This window comes from Falco cherrug, chromosome 3 (genome assembly GCF_023634085.1).
Source record: "Falco cherrug isolate bFalChe1 chromosome 3, bFalChe1.pri, whole genome shotgun sequence".
In the NCBI taxonomy this organism is placed as follows: domain Eukaryota; kingdom Metazoa; phylum Chordata; class Aves; order Falconiformes; family Falconidae; genus Falco; species Falco cherrug.
The window spans coordinates 107,386,084-107,402,950 of NC_073699.1; the positions used below are offsets into that span (position 1 = coordinate 107,386,084).

Consider the following 16,867-nt stretch of genomic DNA (forward strand, 5'->3'; position numbering starts at 1 on the left):
GAAATTTGCACACTGACCATGTTCAGAAGCCAGATAGGCATTTTTCAGCACAAAGATGCATCCTATACAACACCATAAACAACAGTTTTCTAGCAAAACTGAGATGTTGCTAATGAAAGGCCACTTTAAAATGTGATGTAAAGCATTCTTAGATATTTCCACTTCTAGTGGCACTCTTTGTTTAGTCAAAGACTGACAACAAATTTCCTGTGATGAAGGGCATGAACTTTCTGTGCGAAAGGCAGAAACACTATTAAAATTAAGGAACTGACGACTATTAAAAACAAACAAACAAAAAACATGAGGTTTTTAGGATTTGAGGGCGTGAGCTGGGGTGTCCAGAGAAGTGGCATTATCAAGAGTATAAACCATAGAAAATGAACTGAGAAGCATGAATAGATAAGAAGGTTGGGTGTGAAGCACAGACATCTTTCCTGAAGCACAAATACTAATACAACTACTAGGACAGGCACTTCAGGTATAATGGTAATATCTCGTTAACCAGCAATAAGGAGTCACGTGTAAGAAGTCTTACAACCACATTCACCTCTCAAGTCACTGCAAGTCAAAACGACAGGTTACAGAGAAGTATTGTCAAAGAATAACATCAAACAGCATGAGGAACACTTCTCAAGGAATGCTACAGAAACTAGATCTGTTAGATTTATCACTACTGTAAGAAACAACACGTAGAGGCAAAAGTCTAGTCAACAAGTTACAGGCTGACAAAAAAACCCTCCCTTTTCTTTTTTTCCCTTGCTGCCGGTTGTCTGCCAACTAAAGTTTTCTTAACAGAGGACGGAAACATAGCCCAAGTTACAATTTCCTAGCATCATTCCTAGTGACATCATGTCAAGTTGCCTTGAACATCTCTTTAAGGCCTTTTCAACCTTACACACAAAGGAAACTGCTCAGAAACCAACCCACAAGCAGACAGTATTGATTACATTAATTCCCATTTAGCACACGAAGGTATCCATGTACGTTGTTCCCCGGTGAAATGACAAGGTACCGAGTGACTAAAAATGGGTTTCTGAACTGCCTTTAAAGTGGAAAACTTCAAGAGGTGTCTGCAAGTGCAGGCAAGGTCAAAAGAGAGAGTGTCAGGGCGGGTCGAAGGCAGTGTTTGAGGACATCTGATGGAGGACACATAGTCCTTCCTTTCAGGCATGAAACATACGGGCCGAATCAGAGAACAAAAGAATGCCGCTGGAATGCGAGAAGGACCGCAGAGAAAGAAAGTTTGTTCAATTACGCTACAAAAATAAACAGTATCACAAAGTCAACGTAGACCGAAGTGAATAGATACGGCTTGTATCAGGCCTGGCACTCAGTGCAGAATGGATATAGGGAACATTTCTTAAAAACATGAATGTAAATACAAACTTTTATCAGAAATACAAGGACAAAGTTTTGCCAAGGTCATAGAAAAAAAGATTTGCCTTTCAAATTTGATCTTACTTCTAGTAGCCAAGGAGGATAGAACTTTTGTTCCCAAAAAATCAACCTTAAAACAAAACACCAAACAACAAATGCCACCTATAAAATCTAGGTTCAGAAAAAGAGACTTCACCTTTCTGTAGGAGCCACTTCCACATTGCAGCCTATAAATAATAAATATTTCATATTCCTAGAGGAAAATTGTGCTTTGTCTCAGAGAGACCTTAAAGTGATCAGTGCATCAGCTAACCTCAAGCTGCCCTACAACTACAGCCTCCCTGAAACAGGCAAGTGTTTCCAGTGTATTTACAGGGATGGGTTTTTTTCCAAAAAATCCCCGTGTTTTGAAGCCAATACAGTAATACTAATCAAATGTTCTGTCATGATATTCACAAGAAGAGAAGCTAACACAAAGATGAACTTCTAAGCAATGTCGTCGGCAGGGGGGACAGGGAATCAAAACTCTGTTGAATTTCCCTTCTTCCCCTGCATTAGGAGAGAGAGAAAAGCAAACTTCTGCCATTTAACCAAACTCTGGTTTTAGCTCTTCATTCAGACACTTCCTACTGCTGAACAACAAAACATGACTGAGTTTTGGTTTTCTAGCAAGTGGGGTTTGCTTTTTTTCTGCACTTTGGACAATTAAAAAAGTAAACTAAAACATCTGGACATACTTCTTTGGGCTTCACAGGATCAAACTGCTCACTGATTTTTCAGGCTTCACAATCAAGAGTGTAAATATAATCAGACACAATTTAAAATGTTAATGCTTAAGTTTGGCCTTTTTGACCTTGTTTTCTAAGAAAACAGAGCTGCTGTGATTGCACTGTTGGCTTGCCCACATGATAAGTCCTACAGTTTTATCCCTTAGTTGCTTCTCACCTCTGTACTCAAATAGCTTTTAAACCGTGGCTTCATGTCAGTTAGTGGCTGGTGGAGGAAACAGGCCAAGTTACTGCTTCACCCGGGCAAAAGGGAGGTAAAATTCACCTTCGGCGTGTTTGGATGGACAGGGCTAGCCCTCAAATAGCACGTGAGCCTGAACCAGCTTCCCCAGATGCAGCCCTTTCTCAAGACAAGACAGCAGATCTGATGCCCATCACGGGTGTTGCAGTGTTGGTGTGGACATGGGGCTACAACAGAGAAGCAATTATGTATTCTATAACGGACACTGGAGGCACTGGGATAGGGCTGTGGACACAGAGCACAAATCCTAGGCTATGTTTCACTGTTCACAGAATCTACTATAATTGATGGTAATTAGTAGGGGTAGAGATATTTTCAAATGAAGAATATAGGAGCAGAAGAGAGTAAGATGATTTCTGGAACAATCCCAGAAAAGCAGGGAGAAAGACAGGAGTTCTGGGATAGTGCTGGTTTTCCCATTGAAGATTGTTTTTTGTTTAGCTCTTAGGGGAAAATGACTTTCACATTTCTTTATCTTTGCTGCAGAACAAGAACTCAAGAACATCTAGAGTGTTAATGGGTACATGCTATTTTTCTATGACCAGTTAATAACGCCTGCACAGCTAACATGGACTGGAAGTCAAAGGTAACACACCCAACTACAAAACATGATGCGACTAATCATATTTCTTCCATTGTGACAAGTTCTGAACACAATTTGAAAATGACAAGCACTTTAAGAAGTGACCCAACATCACTTAAAACCAACCTTCCAAAATGGTGCTAGGGCAGTATTTGTAGCCCAAGAAGCTATCTTAAAAAGGATTTCTGCTGCTTTTTAAATACTGCAGGTATTCGGGGATGCAAAATAACGCAGGGAAATACGGCATTAGCAAAGCCACTACTGGTGTCCCCAGGCCAGTCGGGACTCAGTCTAGCTTTATGAACAGTTTGCACAGAAGACAAATGAATGTGATTAGCACATTCAGCACGCTTACCTCCCATCCAAAGTTTGTTTCCTTTAATGTGCTCCTTTGTACTGTCATATAGGGTCCAAATCTTTCCCCAACTTCAATCTTCTTTTTGGCCCAAATCCCTAGCCCTGCCCCTGGAATCGAAGATTCTCTGAGTTCAAAATCTGGTGGGATTGGAATGTCATCAGGAATGTAGACGGGAGCTTCATAAGGTGAGCCCTCCTTGGGAGTGAAGTCCTCACTGGTGGGAAAGGGTGATGGAGGTCCGACAGGAATGGGGGACATAATACTGTCCTCTGTTTCCTCCTCTGCACTTTCGCCAGCAAGGAGATCAGGGTCGGTCTCGTACATATTATTTACAATCTCGCTGTCACCTAAAAGGGGAAACAGCAGAACAAAACACACTGAAATACTCACGTGAACATCAGTTAATCTCTTCTTGGGACAAAGTTTCATAAAGCCTAGTTCACATGCTTTAAGGATAAAAGTAGTGGCAGAAAAAAAGATAATCCTCACCTACAGAACTCAGGTGGAACTGAGGTAAGAATAATCCTGCTGGTTGCACAATATTCAGTGCTCCTGAAGGATGAGATGGAAGCTAACTGCCGGCCTGCCCCGGCATACTGGATCAGGGCTACTGGGGGGGGGGCTGTCTTTCAATAACAAAAAGAGGGAAGAAAACACAGAAGAAGTGTTCGAGGTTCCCTGTAACCATTTATTGTTTTAACTGGCTCAGTATATTTTGTAGAGGAAATAAAAGAGAAATTAAGGTAAAATCTGAGTTACGTTTGGCAAGAACTGCTTGCCTAGTATTTGGGTTTCTTGGGTTCAATGTGTCACACAACAGAAGCGGTGCCTGATCTGACCTTCCAGCTACGTCTCAGCAATGTACCTTTTCAAGTGTAACAAAAGCATCGCTAGTTTTTAACACTACTTTGAGCTAATGTGTCCTAAGTGCTCGAACAGTGAGCATTTTAAGCTACACTCCCAGCCACAGTACAGATATTGTTTCACTGAACTCCACAGGACAAGGATCTGGTTTGCAGCAGTGCAACAACGGTCAAAGGGCTAGGGAAAGGCTGTACCCTCTTCTATGCCACACAACATCTCAGAAACTAGACAGGAACAGATGAACCCAAGCAGTACGATAAGATTATTCTTTAAAAAGAAACCCAAGCACTTAAAAACACAGGCCTAAAATGCTTATTTAATTTCATACTATTAGGATGTAAGAATTTCGGAGGCGAGTCACTATTTCTTTTTTCCTTTTTTAAAATAATGATTTGTGTGGTCTTTCCACAAAACATCTGCAAAACTGCAGCTGTTTTTCCTATGCCTCAACTTCTTCAGTGGTATAAGGTAGTAGAAAAAACCCACACAAACACTTAAGAAAATTTGAATGGGATGTATATAGAATAAAGGCAAAATTTTAAGTATAAGGACTTAATATTAGTAGCCAGAATAGGTAACTGCCATCCAGTTAGAAATACCATATCAAATCTTTCATGCTTAGCATCTTCAGTATGATCACAGCACTGTTCAGCTCAGTGACTACAAAAGAGTGGGAATCAAATTGGTTCAGAGGATAGGATGGGAGCGTGTGTGTGTGCGCGTGTGTGTTTGGGGAAAACAAACACACCACACACACACACACACACACACAAAGTAAATGCCCTTAATCCTGCAAGGATTTTTAAGCTTCATTTTCCAGCAACAAATTATTACACTTCACAGATTACAAGTCAATTACATTATTAAACTGTAAGAACATGTATCCATTTTCTGGTTTGATACTGGCTTGTACAAGCTAAAAGTATTCTTCAAACATCCCTTGCTCTTCCATTACTTGCCAAAAACAAATAATCTGAGATATGTTTACCAGAATGCACCGAAAGAAAACTAAATAAAGAAAAAAGTCTGTGAGCACAGCAGTTGACTAAGAAGTTTTCAGAAAAATAGTTGACTAAGAAGTTTTCAGAAAAATACTTTTAACCGGAAAATGATAGTCTGTCAAATCCAAAATGCTTCATTCAGACATGCATTTCAGTGATTTCACGGCAGAATTCTGCTTGCTGGGTGCAGTTCTGCTAAGAAACTGCCACATTTCCTCCAAGTTCAGGTATGTGTCAACCAAAGAGGCCAATCTTCCAAGGTAGCCTCGCCATATGGACTCTTAGGGCTTCCTCCAGCTATTCCATGCTGTGCAGATGGGCTCCTACAAGTCCCTGGACCTGCTGTTCTAACAGAGACTCAGCCGCATTTCCACATCAGGAGCCTGGAGAACACAGCTGGAGCTCTGCTTGGACTCTTCCCTCCCTGTCACAGGGCTGCAGGGAATCGTAGCTGAGTGGACATCAGATCTCAGAACGCAAAAATACATTTCATTTTTCTGTTTTCGGAACCAAACACTCCAATCATTTCAAAGTTAATTATCCCCTTTCCTCCTTTGCTTTCCTGACCACACCAAATTCTGAAATTTAAGTGTTGTGATTACAGAAGTAAGATGATTTTTTTAAAAAAAACTTATTACTTTTTTTACAAAATTCCCCAAAGACAGAAAACTCTGGGTTTTGACCAACTTTTCCTTGGACTTGTACACAGTGAAATTCCCACACTCAAACCACATTCTGACGTGCTTGTGTTTGGCATACACTTATTCCTATGAAATGCAGCTATTATCGTGACACCACTGCTGAAAGCTCCTATTCAGTCTGATGAACCAGCCCTGCTTAGAAGAGAGCTCGTTCTTCAAAGAATTTACAAAGAGACAGAAGGGGAAATAGTTTACAGAGTCTTACAGGTGAGACACATAGCCGTATGAGAATAAACAGGTTGCTACACAGCTGGAAAATGAACCTCAGAGGTCTTAGCCAAGCACCTTCATGAGGAAAGCAACCTCCTTACTCCAAAGATACAACAGAAAGGAGAGATACTTCAGTTGGCAAGACTGCCATTACAGTTCCTGTCTGAAAAAATGCCTTCTAACCTCACAAACACCTATACTGCATAGGAATACATGAGACTGGGTTTGTCCACTCACTGGGGAAAAAAATAGAGCAGAGTAATTCGTAAAAGTATTGCCACAGTTTGCAATCCAAACACAGGCCCACGGTCACAGCTAACCAGGCCTCAGCTGTAACGCAAGTGTTTCCCATCAGTCTCTCCTAGCTTGCTGGAAAATCAAGAACTTGAGTTCTTTTTAGGACTCCAAAAATATGCTGCACAATAGTACATTATTTCCACTTTAAAAATCTTGACATTTTCAGGGGGTTTAAGGTTTGATGTTACAGGTTTATAATTGTAGCGATCATTCTGAAACATTCTTTGGGCAAACAAAAGAAGCAATTTGGGGGTGAGCATAAAAAAAAATAAAAACACAAGCTGCTGTATCAAACAAAAACCAAACCCCACGTCACTAGTTTCTCTCTTATCCACTGTAGCATCTGTGTTCTGACTATAAAACCCTGGTGGTGTGATTTCCTGAGCCAAGCTGGCCTGCCACACTAGAGAGCCCCTATGCAGCGAGGCAGAGATGTACCATAAACAACCAACAGATCTGCAAATAGGTACAGCACTGATAGATTTTAAGGACAGAAAAGAGGATTTGTGCTAAGTCCACACAACCTCCTACATTACTTAGACCACGGGACTCCTCTGAATTATTTCCATCTTCAAGATCAAAAGGTGGTACGTTGCTTATGTTTGAGGCTGAAAAAATGCCCTGCTTTAAGATCTCCCAGCAATGGCCAGCAAGCCTTGGTACGCCGCCCCACCGTCACACCGCACTGTGAGGCTCCTGCCCAGTAGCAATAACCGTTAAGGGGAAAGGGCTTGTACAACACCCACCCCCCCCCACGAAGCACACAGTTCAACAGCAAGTGCTAATGGAGAATTAGAAGCCCCTTTGTCTCCTCTCTCCCTGCCAAGCCGTCTGCCTCCTTTTTACCTTCCGCATTCAGCATCTCTCCCTTTTCAATTTCTGAGGATGTCACCTCTTAACCTCTTGAATGAGCTACATAGGATAGAATATCTTTCACTGAAATGTGTGTTTCCAACCCCTTAAAGACTCCTGACTGGACCATCTGTGGGTTTTTAACAACTTTTTTGAACTCTCTATATTAGAACTGGCTAGAGGATGCCAGGATCATCCAAGCAAGTGCTAAACCCAGTGAGTTTATAAATAATATAATACATATTTTATATACATAATAGATAATATATATTGTAATATATAATACATAAAATAATATAAATTAGTTTATATATATAAAATCAAATAAATTTATCAAAGGAGCTCTACTAAAGACAACAGGCTTAATCTCTGGGATACATTTACCTCTCTGGATTCCTAGTGCTAAATGTGACCTTTTACAGATTTTACAATCTTTATCATACAAAGAAAGTATAATATTTTAACATCATAGGCTGTATTTAAGTGAACAGTTTTTCAGGCATCATCAATCATTTCAACATAGAGTTATCAGAATTGGGCTCTTGTATCTTCTATTTCCTATATCTGAAACATGATATACATACATATTTAGGTCCAACTTTCCAGTGCACAAAGACCACTAATGAGATTTCCCTCTAACTAACAAAGAGCATTTTTACTCTAATGGTTTGAGATTAAGAAGTAAATTTCAGACATCTTCCCTGAAAGCTACTAGGAAACAAAAAAAGTAAATACTACGCATCTTCAAATTTTTTGCCACATCAGCACATTAGAATACCCTGTTTGAACTGAGTGATGCACGTTCACATGCCTTGTATCAATCTGAAGCACAATCGATAATACATGCACATACGGAGCGGGGGGGGGATCAGCTGGCAAGAAAACTGTAGTTTTAACAGAAAGTTGGGTAAAATGTTTAAGTAATATTCCAAAATACCGGTCAGTAAGAAAATTATGGTTCGTTGTGTAAAGCTAAAATGGTTCGCATGACATTACATTTAAGTTAGTTGTAGCTACCCCATAATAAATCCATAGTTATAAATCACAAATTAATCCTGATTTAACAAAAAGACAAATATTCCCATCAGCTAGTGCATTAACTTTGTAGTGTACAATTCCAGCCATTAATTGAAACTCAGCGTGGATTATTATTTCCTTCTAATCCCATAGCTCACAGAGCAAAATGGGATGTTTGTTAGTACCCAACTTTTTCAACACTAAACAAAAGATATCCTATCTGTTGAAAGGGAGAGCATCTCAAGGAATTGCAAACACTGCTTACTTACACACGAAAATATTATTCTAGTGGGGAAGTCTCAGAGCAGAACTTGTAAAAGAGGTGTACTGAAATGTAAAAGCAGATTTAGGAGAGGGAACAGTGCAAAAGAAGTGGCAAGCAACCGAGATGGATGAACAAACTGACTTGGAAAAAGGTGAGCTTTGAGCAGGGTACTGACCAAAAAATCAGCTGAGCTCTGCAGTTCTGATTCTGGAAATTCTACCTGACAGGAATAAAGCTGGTATAGGGATGGTCTAATTCATTAATTTAATGTTAAATAATTTTCAGCAATTGGAGAATTACGAATAGACTGAACAACTGCTCTGGATCAAAAAATGAGTGATACCCAAAGTAATTCTCTTGCACACCCATCAGACAAGTGGTGATGCATGATCTGGAAGCACCTTTCAGTAGGCCCCGGCATTTCGTAACATCAACTCTTAGTACAAAGAGTCATCGGAGCTATGGTAGGTGAAGAAGATTCAGGGTAAACAAGCGGAGAACCAGGCCTTTTTTGACTGTCCCACACCATCAGACAAGAGGTGGTACCCCAGGGCCGCCTTCCGCATGTGGCCAGTCTCACCCGCTAGAGGCATAAGGGCATCATCCCTGCTAACCAGGTCCCACCAGAACACACCTGTGGTGATGCCAAACAGCAGCATGAACATGAAATAAGCTGGAGAAGCAAGTTACACAACCAGTTCTCAACATGCTAAAGGGAAAAAAAGAAAAAAGGGGGTGGGGGGGTGGTGTAACCACAAGTCCCAGGGAGCCTGAAATACGTAACAGATAGGAAGCTTAAAGGGTGAAAACGGTAGACTTGGAGAGCAATAATGTTTGGGGATTTTTCCAAGAGGAGTCAATTGCTAAGCTACAACATTCAGATGTAACGAAAACGGAGCTTTTTTTTCATCCAAAAAGGAAAAAAGTGGGGGAGGGAAACAGATGAAGGGGAAAAGAAAAACACATTTGTCATACAATACAAGTAGTTGAAGTATTTTGGGAACAGATTTGCCATCTCTCAATTAAACATGAGGCAGCATGACTGTGCTTTCATTGCACAGTAGTTTCCACTATGATAACAAGTCCAACAACCGCCTCATTGTGGACCATGCAGAAATGAGAGGGACTCCCACAGTGCATATTAATGACCGACCTCTGATGTAATCGGGGGGGAAACAGCACCCAACAAAAATTACAGTTTTCACTGCAGCATGGAAGACAGTTCTTGCTGCCAAATAGAAACCATCAGGGAAGAATAGCTGAAAAAGCAAGGCTCAACTTAAGGTATACATACTACACGTCTTCTATACCCTCAGAATATACCTTCTGTGTGAAAGACACATCTCCTTCTCTATTTTTTTTTTTTATGCCTAATAAAGATTTTCCTGAGTTCATGCCTAAGAAACCTGGTGGCAGACTTCACTAAAGACGAGGATTTTCATTCCTTTGCCAACATTTTTTTGCTCCAGCTTTTAAGAAATACAGAGAACTGCCTGCTACAGCTTACAAATGTTTCCTCTGCTAAAAAGTGCAACCCTCCTTACTCAAATATGTAGCCAGAAACAAGCTTTCATAAGTATGATATACTCCATAATCCTGAAAATACTTGTGGTTGCTGTAAATGTTTTCTCTCCTAGTATTAGCAAGTCAAATTATATTCGACTCTATGATTAGCCTCTTTTGCACTTAAGAAATAGGAATTCCAACTGAGTTGAAAAGCAAAACTAGGTTTATTGGAGCACAACCTGTGAAAATTTTCAAATGATACAAGTAGAGCATAAAGACACCTCGCTACTGAACACTGGTAATTTTATTTCTTCTATGGGACAATCAGGCTGGTTCTGATTAAACTTAATTTACTCCAAAGTTGAACCCGTATGTGACTGACCTCATATTTTAAGAGAAATCATGAAACACAGGTCATCTTTTCCTCCTGCCTTTTTAGTTGCTAAAATCAGTTATCAAGGACTGGCAACGGGCATGTGGTGACAATGAAACAGAATGTTTTCAGGTCATGATAGTTCTGATACAAGAGATACCATACGGCATCCGTGTGAGCAGAATCACCAAACAGGTATGTGGATGCACGCTGGGTTCGTCACCACAATCAAATATTTAGATCAATAGCTCTGACATAGTATTTATTAACAGCCAGGGCTCTCAAAGAAAATCAGAGCTGCTCCTGTACCTGTCGCTCCTTCCGTGCGCTGCCCAGCAGAAGGGGCAGCCAGCCTGCATCTGGCCAGGACCCGCTGGAGGTTGTGGGTGCACGGACAGCACAGCTCCTCATCCACCCTTCCTATCATTGCTACCTGCCTTCTCCAGAACATCACTGGGCAAAACTCTGGGCAGCGTGCCTTCTGAGTCCGCCTCGGAAGCGGTAAGCCCTGCTAGGAAAGAGCTTCCAGAGATCCCCCTAAACCACACAGATGCACTAGCTGATATTCTCCACAGCTCATGCTTATTCCAGGGATTTTAGGCAAACTCAGCAGCTGGGGTTTAGTTTTGATTGGAGCTGAAGCATCTGTGACAAGTCCATCTACTCACACTACTTCTTCAATATTGATTAAACCTCGCTAATTTCTGGTTATCACATTGCTAATAGGCCTAGAATCATGGCACGGCGGAATCTTCTAGATTGCCATTGCTGCTTATTGCACCAGTTGCTGACCTTACTGCTCTTCTCAGGATTACTCTAGATGCAACACAACTGGTTGGTTTGGTTTTTTTAAAAAAAAAGAAAAAAAAAAAGAGCAGAGAAACATCTTGTTTAGGAATAATCTTCCTTTCTGCTGAGTTTCAACACAAATCAGCTGGCTGCTATTCGAGAGCTGCATGTGGGATGTGGCCATTCACTGATGACAACCATGCTGTCCTACATCTGTCCCTCTTCTAATGGCAAGTATTTCAATACTCTGGAATGTCTGGTTGTGTGAAAAGCAGTACAGAAATACAACTTGACCTTATTGTTATTGTCATGAAACTAAAATTAGTCCTTCAAAGCTCACTAGCAAAATTACTCAATAAAAAGACCCATTGAAAGGATATTTCCACAGATAATCAGATATGGGTACAGGCTTAAAATCTGTGTGACACCAATGAGTTTCTTGCAACAATGAAAGTGATGCTTTAGTATTGATGAGAGATCTCATGAATAATCTATTTAGCAGCTGTAATGAAAGAAAAAGAAAGTCTGATGTTAAAGGAAATGGTGCTAGAAGAAACAATGCCTTAGATTTCGGGGGGGGGGGTGTAGGTTTTGTATTTGTTTTTTAATACATTTCTTAAGAGTATTATTATATTCTGCTAAGGAAATGTCTGCTTATCTGAAATGACTAAGCACCTTCTACACTCACAGGCATTGCAAAGAGCATCTCCAACCCCTTCGCTAGGGACACTTACAAACACACCGAGAATGAATTAATATTGGACTGCTCATGTCTGATCAGTAAGCACAATCTGCCTTGAACAGCACTGACCTTGAAATAAATATAAAACTGGGCCCGATCCCACATTCCTTCTGTACTTGGAACTCCCATCGAGAGCAATGGGAATATTCAGAGCAAAGAGACGACGGGACTGAGCCCCTAACACTGTTGTTATATTCCATGGCACTGTGCTGTTTGCTGACACGTGGTGACTTTCCAGGCTCAAATCTGGCAGACAGCTCCAGAATGGGATGTTCACAGAAACACCTCACTTCTACTTGTGCGTAAGGTAACAACAGGCTGAAGTCCACAATGCTGCCAGGTCAGAGGATGCTCTTGTTGAATTGGTCCATATTAATGCAAAATATGTGTAAAAAAACAAGTATTTTCATTTTCTACACAACAAGGAGAAGAATTACAGGCACCCACTGAACTCACACTTTGCCTTTGAAGCTAACCTGGAATCTCTGGCCCCAGAAAAGAATGTGAGCAAGACAGTAGAAAATATAAATATGCACCCAGCATTGTGACTTCATACCTAAGACTGAAACAATGCAGTGATAGATTGACAGACTCTTTTTCCTTAGGTTGTTGAAAGGTTTTTTTAGTCAGTTAGTCAAACGTTGCAACTCATTCTGAGCTGTAAGTTTAGAAGCGCATACAGGTATTAAAACTGTAGCGTTGTCTAGAACTGTCTGTTCTTGGGCTATTATAATAGAAAAGGTATCATCAGAAAATACCCACTAGGCCAGGACTTCCCTGGGATTCATTTCCATTTTTCTGACTCTAGAGGAAGAGCAGTGGGTGACCCCAAACACCTTTTCCAACCCAAAGAGGAATGTCACCACCACCCTTACAACTCCATGGAACGTATCGAGGTTCCTACGCTGTATGACTTTTCCTTTAGAAACACTCCCTAGGGAAGAAAACAAAGCGATCAAACAAAAAATCACCAGATACAGTGCTACATTAGAAAGAAGACACAGAATATTTCACACTGCCAGAAAACAAGACCGCCTACATTTTTAACTCTGGGGCGACAGGATTCTGTCTCTATTTGCTGTACACTCAGTATGTTTCATCAGCAAAATGAAAGTCATGTTTATGACCGATTTGTAGACCAGCAGAGCTGGAACAAATCATCAATGTTACAGCCTAATCCAGCCAAGAGTGCAAATACTTACATTAAGCAAGTATGTGCTTAGCCACTGCCAACAACTGGCAGGGCTCATTACCTCTGAATATTGTGCTGCCCATCTATAACTTACTTCAGATAAATTATAACAAGTACCTGTACTATACACTGCCTTACTCCATTCGGAATTCTGCATGAGCTTTGCTGCCTGCTCTCTCTGTCCTGGACAGGGTGGAAAGCTGACAGCCAGGTGCAGACCAAAACTTAGAAGACACATCTATAAATCACACAGGACACTCGAAAGCACCAAACGGCACCCACCCAAACAGTGACTTCAGAACAGTGAATGATCTTAGTGATCAGATTGCCACCTGATGGCCACAGCTGAAATACAATAGAAAATCAGAAACCTCGTCCCTACTTGGACTGAATCTGTCTGGACTTGGTTATGAAGCCCAGTTTCCACAAACTTCAAGCACTTTGCAGCGCCAGGAACTGGCATCTCATTTCACATGGGCTCACGTTCTTTAGGACGCAGGTCTTCTGCAGAGTGCTTTGCAAACGCCAGCATCAAAATAAAAAAGTCAAGGTGTCCAACACATGCCTCAACGAGACTCCACTATTCAGTTCATCTAGGCATGGTTTCCCAGTCACTCCACTGGTGAAAGCAACCGACTGTTGGGAAGAGAGTTCACCTCCAAAGGCACATTTCCCTCAACACACAGGGAGTCTTCAGAGTAAAGGAAAGAGTAGCTGGTGTTAGTAACACCTCACAGAGTTTGCATATGTAAGCCAAAGACCTAAAATTCAGTGCAAGACCATCTCTGGAAGCTAGTCTAAATTATTTGGGTCTCCTTCCCCCAGAAAGGATGCAAATTAGTGCCAAAACTGGTGACAAGAATTATTGCTGTTTCATTAAGGATGGGACTGAAGCACGAGATGTTTCACAGCTATACAAAAATGGCTTCTACTCCATCCACAGACAATATTCACTTAATTGTAATGGCTGTAAAGAAACAACAGTAAAGACTAAGTTACTTAAGATTCTCAAGTCCGTCACACAATTTCTTCTATCCATTCATTGCAAGAACCTTTCTCCTCTAACTAAGCTGTACCGGTATCTACAGCATCTGCTGGTGGATGCAGGTCAGAGAGCAACACATTCAGCAACCCAGCCGAAGTGCCGAAGAGCACCCTCCTGCACACAGCTGCAGAGCCATGCTCCGGAGGGTTCCATACAGCTCTAACTCCCACAAGAGGAAAAGTAGATTCTGCTTCAAATGAACGTTTAGTATGTCTTTTTTTTTTTCTTTCATTCATTCATGAAAACCCTTCATCTTCACAAGTTTCATACTTGAAAAAAGACGCGCAATAAACGTACAGGGAGGGAAGTGGTCACAAATGGGAAGTGGTTTTGCCAACATGCCCCTGTGCCAAAGGAGTGCCACACGATCCAATGTGACCTTTGAGAAATTACACTGCTAACACAATCCTCTACTTAATTTTTTAGTTTAATGGGCACTGCTGCTATATAAATTGCTGTGATTATGCCTATTTTTTCCTCCATGGATGCTGAACGTACCTGGAAATATCCAGCTTGAAATAATATTTTTCTTCCCTTTGGTTAGCTCTAATTTCTGCGTGCCCCCCCCCCCCCCCCCCAAGTCTTGCGCCTTGAATAACTGATGACACTAATACATAAAACATTGTAGACATATTTCTCAGTGGAGTAAGCCTCTTTCTCCTTTAGAGCACATCCATAGGCTTTCACAGGCTCTCTAACTTTACTATCTGAAAGCACCCAAAATGTTACAATACAAAGGAACTAGGGACAATCAAAATGGTTCCAGGTAAAGGTCTGGTATTTCATATCCCCTGCTCAGGACAGAACGGTTGCACAGTTGCAATAGGCCAAGTCACAAGTTACTGGCTTTGTTCCAATGGCCAAGCCAACCAGCTAAATTCCACTAAATAGGTGTGCATATAAAATTCAGATTCAGATTCTGCTAACCTTAAATCAGAGGTGACACCAGCACACACCCTCCTTACCCAGCTCTAGCAGACATTCAAATGCACCTCTTTTAGCCTGTTGGTCTGTATTTTCCCTTAAAGCACTGCAATTATATTTTACTTACACACTACAAAGCACAGTATTTCAGGAATGCTCAAGAAGCCGGAAGATGCTGATTTTGTAAAAAGGATCCTGGCAATGAGTGCTCAGGTAACACAGTCCTGACAGATCCAGCTGTCCAAAAATCCATTTGCCAATCCCACTGTACCTCAGTCACGTCACTTTGCAGCAATTAACACCTGTTCTGACAAACCCATAAAAATCATGCCATCGCAAAACACATTTCCAGGACTATTCATAGAAATTTTTATTTATGCAAGTCATTGAAATTAAGTCCAAAGGAGACACAAGTTTTAACACATCTCCTGTGTAACATTTCAGAAAAGAGCAAACTATTTGCACTTCTCTCACAACAGGAAACTTTCACTGTTACTGCTGTATTTCGGTGTCCTAGTCTAGCATACAAATCACTCCATCTTTGCAATCGATGTTTAAGGGTGTAATACTTGAAACTTCCCTGAACCTCTGTCAAATGTAGAACTGCTGTGGAATACATTAAAAAACAATTTAGTCCTGGAGAATACTAAGAACTGCAGAGTTATTCAGAGATGGAGACAGTGAGGGATGAGGCAGAAGGAGACAGGACGAATGAAAAGGAAAAGGACTATGATAAAAATTAACTATTTGCAAATATAACACCTTTCCCATGTTTACTTTGTATATTCATTTTTCAAGTTTCCCATTTATGGTCTGTTCTGCTTGATTGTAACTGTACCTCTCAAAGCAGATTCAAGTCCTTTTATCAAAAGGAAACAGAAACACCTTACATCAGAAGTGAGCTGTAAGAACAGATGATGACTCACTACAGAGCAGGAGAGTTAATCAGACGTCTTTTTAGATAAACATCCTAAAAAATCAGTTGCTTCAGAACTTGGCTGTAAGAAGAACAGGTATTAAGAATTTAAAGTGCCTTCGGTTTTAAGTAAAAAAATATAAGTGTTTTTTTTTATTAAGGGATTTCTGCTGGCAGAAATGAAGAATAAAGCTCGAAACAGTATTTCAATGTGTTCCTTAATATGCATTTTCCTCTAGTAAAACCAGCAGGGAAAGTGTCCAAATTACTCTCCACTAAATGCCAGTATTATATTTCCAGTAAAAGTCTAGTTCAACCAGGCATCAAAAATATTTCCATACAAGATCCTTTCAGAATCAAACTTAAGAGAATGTTGTTGTCAGTAACTACACTTCACCTGATCTCTCTGTATTCAGCATTTTGTTTTCTATTGGAATTTAAGACAATATTTCTACAAATTGTGCTATGTTAAAAAATTAATTCAATGCATATTTGGCTGCAGTAGATAAAGTAGGTTCTTTTAAGCAAAAAAAGCTCTACTATCTTATTATTAAAGCCACTGGAAAAAATATTAGCCTTTGGGATTTCTGTCTCTAAACTATTTACAAAATAATAGCTCCAATGAAGCGTCACAAGAAATGTACAATGCATTACACATACAGTCATAACAAACATTTGTGAAGAATCTATAGAAATAATGTAACAGAAAAATGCAGAAAGGAAGGGATGAAAGCCTAAAGAAAATGCTCCACTTCGTAAAGAAAAATCATAATTGCTTTTCAGTGGCTTGCTTATTTTTGCTACAAAATACCTCCCCTTTAAAAAT

General features: G+C 40.5%; 1 protein-coding gene across 1 annotated transcript in view; it reads right to left on the reverse strand.

Moving 5' to 3' along the window:
• Positions 1-16,867, reverse strand: part of PRDM16 (PR/SET domain 16) — a 346,351-nt gene that overhangs the window by 215,881 nt on the left and 113,603 nt on the right. The window contains exon 2 of the mRNA XM_055705566.1: positions 3,345-3,694. Coding sequence (XP_055561541.1) covers positions 3,345-3,694 — 350 coding nt within the window. The remainder of the gene's footprint in view (positions 1-3,344; positions 3,695-16,867) is intronic.